Source organism: Theobroma umbraticum, unplaced genomic scaffold, assembly GCF_002168275.2.
Source record: "Theobroma umbraticum cultivar Fairchild unplaced genomic scaffold, ASM216827v3 scaffold_95.0, whole genome shotgun sequence".
In the NCBI taxonomy this organism is placed as follows: domain Eukaryota; kingdom Viridiplantae; phylum Streptophyta; class Magnoliopsida; order Malvales; family Malvaceae; genus Theobroma; species Theobroma umbraticum.
In genome coordinates this window covers 6,219,470-6,227,061 of record NW_018397257.1, presented here as the reverse complement: position 1 = coordinate 6,227,061, position 7,592 = coordinate 6,219,470, and the positions used below count along the sequence as shown (strand labels likewise).

Below are 7,592 nucleotides of genomic sequence, written 5' to 3'. Positions count from 1 at the left end.
TATCTATCGATAGATGAAAATATTTATTTACATTCAAACTTTTGACAATTGTTATTTATTTATTGATAGAATTATTTATTTATTTATAGATTTGTTTTTAAATAATGTTTTTAATTTTTAATTTTTATAAATTTAAAGTGAAAATAAATAATTAGTAATTTTACATATTTTAATATTTAAATAATTAATAAAAAAATATTATTTTTTAAATATTGTTATTTATTATTTTAATTGCTTAAAATTGAAATGTAAAATTTTATATTAAAAATTATAAATTTATTCAATGTATATGTTTTTTATACATAAAGATAATTTTATTAATTTACATTACATTCTCAATAAAATATTTACAAACTAAATATTACAATATAATTTTTTTAATAATCATATTTTTTACAATAATCACTTTCTCTTATTATATCAAACACTATAAAATTATATTTTTAATAATTATTGTTCCAACGACCATATACCTGGCAACCATGTTTCAAACAATATACCATACGTAACCTTAATTTTTCTTTTCCCTTCTTAGGCGGGGAGGGGGCGGGGACGGGGGCTGTGCTTTTCTTGCGGCACTCTATCTCCTTTCTTTTGTCTCTGGTCTTGCTTACCCTTCTCGGAAAACCAATCTTCCCCGGCATCATTCCCACCCCTTTTTAAGGTAAATTATGTTTCCCTCTTTCTTTTTCTTTCGTTTTCATTTTTTATATTCTCTAATCTGCCCCTGTGCTGGAACTGAATTTCTGTTGTTTAAGATGTTCAATTGCCTGCTCAGGGATTTTTCTTTTACTTTTTCTTTTTGAAATATTTACTTTTAGTTAATCTCCACTGATTTTTTATTTATGTTAGACCTGAATTTGATATGAGAAATTTCTGGCAAATTTAGATGTTAGTATGAGAAATTGCCCCACTGTTTGATTCATTTTCCCCTTATGGATGTTTAAATATTCTGTTTCCAGGGATTTGATTTAATTCTTGTTACTGTTAGATTAAGGCTTTGGCATTGTATTAATTGTGTTGATCCTTGGAATATGTTTGATTAGTAAGGAAATTCGGCTGAGTTTTTGGTCTTCATTTTCGAAGAATCCCTCTACTTCTACATACTCTTCCCCAACTAAGCCTTTTATATCCTTTTGCTATGATCTAATTGGAATTCAACGTCCATCTGATTATTGTTATTATTATATAAGTATCATTATTCTTTTTCCCCGCCATTCATTGATTCCAGCTATATAAAAAATCTGACTCCATTCCATAAACCTGCCAGAGTCAATGAGACAGAAGTTCATTGATTGTTCTGGAAACTACGGTGGAGAGGACAAGGCTAAAATTGAAAGAGAACAATCAGTCAAGTCAAAATTTTCATGTTTCCCTGGTATAAATAGGGTTTCTCGCTTATTGGCAAAGCTTTTGGGAAATGGGTAGTAAAATAGATTTGTCTCATATTCAAAATGACATACGACATGATGGCACTGTTGGCAAACCAATGTGACAAAACTTATTCCACTCTCAGTTCAGCCGGTGCATTTTCATGTTAGTTCAGTTATAAGTCTGTTAATTGATTAGACTTGCTGCTTGTTTTGGTAGATACTTGTTTTATAGATTAGTTTGGTACAGTTCATTGCGCTTCATATCACATTGTTTTGGTGTCTAGACTGCAACCACTGTTGGCACTCCCTAATTTCTGCACAGAACAGAGATGAATTCCGAGGAGAAAACTCTGGTTGAAATCATAGATGAGGATAAACAGATTGACCTTGCCAAGTATATAAACTACGTCAGTGCCCCTCAGGCTGGTGCCATAGCAACATTCTCAGGCACAACGCGTGACACTTTTGAAGGCAAAACAGTGGTGGAGCTAAGATATGAAGCATATGTACCGATGGCAATTCGAAACCTCAAGTCCATCTGTTCCTCAGCTAGATCATCCTGGGATCTCCATTCTATCGCAGTTGCCCACCGTCTGGGCACAGTTTCAGTCGGAGAAACAAGTGTGTTCATTGCAGTGTCAGCTACTCATCGTGCCGATGCCCTAGATGCTTGTAAGTTTTTGATCGATGAGTTGAAGGCATCTGTTCCGATATGGAAGAAGGAGGTTTATTCTAATGGAGAGGTTTGGAAGGAGAATACAGAATTCTTGGAGCGGAGGTTAGAACTTGGCAAGGATGGCAGCTGCTGCAGAAGGAAGATTGAGACTGAGGCACATGTTAAAAAGGGTTGTTGCAAACCCAAGGTCAGGGTGGACGATGCAGCAGATATTAGCACCAGCTAAGCTTAATTATGACATGGAGATCTGCAGTTCACTTTCATATTTTTATGTACACCCTTTTTTTTCCAATTATGTCAGAAACATTGGAAAATACAAACTGCTTATCTTACAGGTTGTTTCAACAAGTATTGTCCTCCGTTTTCCCTTGCTACTCTTGGGACAGAGATGTTAATGAGATGATGCTGTGTTTTCCGAACAAAATTCACAGTTGCAGATGGAATGAGGATTGCTGAAATGAATAAAATTCATTTTTCTATGTAAATATAAGAAGGAACAAAAAGCCAAGTAAATTAGCAGTCTGAAAGAGAAAAAATGCAAAATGCAACTAAGCATCAACTACCTTTACAAAAACATAACACTTGACCATACCAAATACCTAGTTAGGACCACAATTCAAAGGAGAAAAATGTACAAATCACCAGATAGATCATAACAGAAACATGATCACCCTATCCAGATATCAAGGAACACAAAAGCATTCAAATATAACACCCACTAGTTAATTGTCGAGATACACAAGTCATCTGAATAACTACTCTCTGTGATGATTTGGCAAAAGCCTTTTCGCGGGTGAAAGAAGAGCCACGGCACCGCGATCTGGACTTGAGAATTTCCGATATACCGCCTTGAGCTTACTTTCTGCAGCTGTGGCGTGAAATTTAACCAAGAGTTTTGCCCAATTCCTGTTACATCAGCAGTAAAGAACAGATCCATTTTGTTATCACATTGCTGGAAATTGGAAAATTCAAGGAAAGGAAATGGGAGAGGAAGAAGGTTACTTTAGCTGGTCTTCAGAGTAGCCGGTGTGGTGCTTCAGAGTTTCACTCCAAAGAGGGCTCTTGTCAAGGGTGCATCTTGCAGCATACACTGCAGCAGCAGCTAACATGGAAGGACAGCACAAAACTACAGTTGGGTATTGCATCAGACCAAGCTCGGCAAGGAAAAACACCAAATCCTCCATCTGCATGCATTGGCACCCAAAATCAACCAAATTAACCTATATAATCCAAAATTCTAAAAGGATGTAAGGAGCTGTCAGATAAAATTCTACCTTATCATCAGATGGAATAGAGGCTTTGATATATCGGACGAGGAAGACATATGGTGTAGGAACTGTTAAGTACCATTCTAACTTATCCAAGATTGCTTTCTCCATGGCCAAGACCTGCTCTCTAGCATAAGCATTGTCTGATATGAAAACAAAGTCATTGACCTGAAAAATTGAAAACCAGAAGGCAAAGTAAGAGAAATAGCAATATCAACAGAAGCAAAACCCAATTATACAAATGCGAAGGGTACCTCTGGTGCCCAAATCTCTTCATACTTGCATGCTATCAGCATTGCACTAATGCCTACTAACTGAAGTTCCTTTCTTTGAACAACCTTCATAGAAAGGAATCGATCAACAATATTCATGGCAAGATAAAGGGTTTCTGGCATAAGATCGAATTTGCGATGGACTTCAATCAACCAGTCCACGAGGATGGATCTCATCTTTGCATTGATATCTGGCTGCAAATCCATATAGTCATGTACTCGACCGTCGTTCTACATCAGAAGACTTATGATATTAGCATATGAAAAACGGGAAAAGAAAAAGTTTATACTAAAACTTGAAAGTGAAAGATTATTACTTCTGTGAGCTTGTAGAACTTGTAGATATCATCCACATATTCAGCAACAGCCAACTCATTACCAACATCAGCTCCATCAATGTCCTCAATCGAATCATTATGCTTATTGGTAAGTCCACAAGCAGCCTGAAGTGAATCAATTCAATCCACAAACAGTAAACAAAACAAGAAAAACAAAAGCATAATCACTTCTTAACTCCATGCAATCATCTATGCATTACCTTGCTTCGAGCAGAGAGGATTGCAGTGAGGGTTTTGACTTCCTTCCTTGAAGAACCTTCTCTTCTGCTAACAGGTCTGCTTTCCTCAGTTTTTTCATCAGAGCTTATCACGATCACGGTCTCAGGTTTTGGTTTGTCAGCCTTGTCATCTACCTTCCTTTGGGCTTGTACCACCTTCGTCACTGCGCGGCCACCTCCTTTCACAGCTTGTGCAACAGCACCAACTCCTTCAGTAATTGGATTCTACAAGTAAAACAAAGTTAGTGATTTGGTAAGATATGCAAGTATAAGTATTATCTCAGAACGAGGAAAAAGAAAAAGAAACATTTATTTTATGCAAATACCTTTCCTTGTGCAGCTCGTTCGTTGACAAAGTTGCCAATGTCTTGAAGAACTCTTCGATTCCTTCCATCTGCTATCACATTTTTCTGCTTCACTTCTCCTGAAAAATTACAGTACAAGGAAGTCAGATTTTCGGAAAAGCATAGCTGCAAAGACATCAGTATTGATCTAGGCAGTGATTCAAAAGGAACAACAAAATAGGCCCAAAAGACTAATGAAAGTATCAAAGGGGAGGAAAATTGCAAAGCTCATTGCATATTAATATTGACAGAGGAAACAACTCAGCATATAGAAAAGATAAATTGTAGTCTCCACCATAACGAAAAAAGAAAACCCAACAAAAAGTCAAGAATATATAACAAATCAAAGCAATGAACAAGGAATAATTTTCCCAAGAAAACTGACTGCCGATTTTATGTTTATTTTTAACGTTTGTTGTATTTAATTTTTCTGATGTTTTAGATAAGAAACATATACACAAATTATTTTCCTTCCTATTTTCCATACTTCACCGAACAAGATTTCTTTCCTTTATTTTCTCTACCCTTGTTATTTTCTTTTCCTTAGAAATTTCCATGAACCAAATAGAGCTTCAAAGAACTTAATCAAACAATTCTAAATTTAATAAAAGGAAGTCAGCAAATCGAACTAGTCCAAAGAAAAAGACCGTTCAAAAAAGGATTACCAACGAAAGAACTAGTCCAAAACCTGAAGCTGATTCAACAGAAAAGAAAATATCCCAGAAACCAAATATAATAACATCAAACAATATGGAGAGCCCTCCAAGAATCCCAAGATCAATGCAACAATCTCAAAATTCAAAAGAAATGAACACAAATAGCAAACCCCAGAAAGAATCAAGAGCCAGAAAAAACAAAAACCAACCATTATTTTCGCCCTGAGGAGCAATATGTCTAGACGCCATCACTGGTTCTTCTTCTTGTTCTACAACCTGGCCTAAAACTCCACCAATGCTGGCCAACAATGATGAAAGGAACACTTGGAGACGGCTTCCACGCGTCTCCCCTTCTGGGTTACTAGTCGCCACCCTATAACTCTTTTCCTCACTGTAAAAAATTCTTGGTCTCTACTCTTTTCCCTTTGTTTTGTTGTTTTGTGTTTCTGATTTCTTAATAGGAATTGAGTTAATTATTTTTTTCAAGCAGTAGCGTTCCCTTTTGAAGCGATGTGAAAAAGGAAGGCACGCTTCTCTCCAACGGTCATATTTCTGAAATCGAATTTCGGCCGTTTGATTGAATGGGAATCTAACGGTTACAGAAACGCTTTGTTTTGGAATTTTGTAGCCGTTGTAGGTGTACGGGCACTCGGGTCCGTGGGTTGATGGGTTGGGTTGGGCTAAGTGTCCCTGACATGACCTTCAGGCCGATTGGAGCCGAAAAGATATGTCCGTTGCTAAAGTTACAACTTACCTAGCAGTAACTATTCATAATTTTTTTGACAGTTAGTAATTGTTGAAATCAATTTGGTAAAAAAAAAGATTGACCATCATATTGGATTCGAGTTACAGATTGATATACAGGCTTCCTTTTTTTTATTTGAAGAAAGAGACTTGACTAAATATTCAATGCACAGGCTCAAAAAACAAAACACAAGGAAACGAGGGAAAAGTCATATTCTTATTTCATATTTTAGGTGGCTCGGAATTTTTTTATTACAATTAATTTGAAAAGGTATTATTTAAATTAATTATAAAGACAGAATGCTCAAAAATTAAAAAGCGTACAATTTAATGTCATTTTTTCCTTTCACTTTACTATTCGATAACATGTTTAAGATTTTGTATTTGATTTACTGGTTTTATATTGATTTTTGATACTATACATTATTTAGTTTCAAAGAGGCTATTGTGTCATTAATTAATGAATTTAAAAATTCTTAAATACAAATAAATGTAAATTTTTTTTATATTTGTTGTATCTTCTTTGAGCTCCTTTTTTAGGTTTCTGGTAGAAGAATAAGAAACTTGACCTAAATCGGAGGTTTTTATTCTTTTGAGAGGAAATTTTCTACCCCACCAGACGATGAAGAGCTTCGAGTCTATCAAAAAAGGATGGCTTTGTCTAGAGCTGGGCATCCACTCTTGTAGGACTCACCCTAGCCATTATGGTATGGCGACTTTGGCTACAACGAATTAAGTTTAAAATATTAAGTTTTTATAATTTATAATTAAAACTTAAATCTTTTTATTTTAATTTAGTGAGAAAAAGAGAGAGACATTTGGGAAATAAATTTTAAAAAATAAATAAATTGTATTTTATATAGTATGATAATTCTTAAAATTAATGAAAGATATTTTTATCTATTAATTTTTTTACTGTAACCCTAAACTATAATGTTAAGAATAATTTGAGAATTAAATCCCAAAATGAATGACATTAATATAGTTTTAAATTTTTTTTGAATTTTCATCTTCCTAATATTTAAGCTTCATCGGATTTGATGAAGAATCAAAAGAGATAAAAGAAAAAAAAAAGGATATTCAACAAATTTCTTTTCCATTATTTTTTGTTAATGACTTTTTTATTTTCTTTTTTTCAGGCTATACATTGGTTGTGTAAGAAAGGCTGAAAGGTTACACTTGTCATTGTAATGTACTTCTCATTTTGTTTTGTAGGTATAACATCTTATTTGCATTTTATTTTGAAGGGATCACCATTTTCAACATGAAATTTTATCTATTCCTTACTTCTTTATTGTGTGTTTTTTTTTCTTTTTACAATTATTTTGATTTTTTCATTTTGGTTTTAGTTAAAATTTTCACTTCAAATTACAGCTTTGGATCCTACTAAAAAGAAGAAAAGAAAGGGTTGTGATACAAGAACATGTAGATCATTTTGTTGACAAGTTGAGTGAGAATATTGAATCATTGTGGATTACTTTTGCCAATATGTATAATTCGCAATAACATACACTATGTTTTGTTAGGAGACTTATTTTTAATTTTGTTTTCTTTCAATTTATGATGGGTTAAAATTTAGCATGCATAATGCTGAATAAGCTTCTACACTATTTAAAAAAAATTTAAATAATTTTTTTTATTTTATTATATTCAATTTAGATTTTGTAATTTTATTTTAGATTAAATAAGTTTTTATTATTAAT

The 7,592-nt window shown here is 33.8% G+C and overlaps 2 protein-coding genes across 2 annotated transcripts; one reads left to right on the top strand and one right to left on the bottom strand.

Moving 5' to 3' along the window:
- Window positions 1-536: 536 nt before the first annotated feature.
- On the top strand, window positions 537-2,473 carry LOC110412804 (molybdopterin biosynthesis MoaE family protein). Its single transcript, XM_021423429.2, has 2 exons — window positions 537-664; window positions 1,658-2,473. Exon 2 carries the CDS (start codon window positions 1,703-1,705, stop codon window positions 2,273-2,275), a length of 573 nt encoding a protein of 190 aa, XP_021279104.1. The 5' UTR covers window positions 537-664; window positions 1,658-1,702; the 3' UTR covers window positions 2,276-2,473.
- An 89-nt stretch (window positions 2,474-2,562) lies between these two features.
- On the bottom strand, window positions 2,563-5,614 carry CYCB1;4 (Cyclin B1;4). The gene is made up of 8 exons (XM_021423428.2): window positions 5,355-5,614; window positions 4,472-4,569; window positions 4,128-4,370; window positions 3,907-4,032; window positions 3,572-3,820; window positions 3,324-3,485; window positions 3,052-3,233; window positions 2,563-2,955 (listed from the first exon to the last, which is right to left on the bottom strand). The coding sequence occupies exons 1-8, from the start codon at window positions 5,392-5,394 to the stop codon at window positions 2,805-2,807; spliced, it is 1,251 nt and encodes a 416-aa protein (XP_021279103.1). The 5' UTR covers window positions 5,395-5,614; the 3' UTR covers window positions 2,563-2,804.
- Between the last annotated feature and the right edge of the window lie 1,978 nt (window positions 5,615-7,592).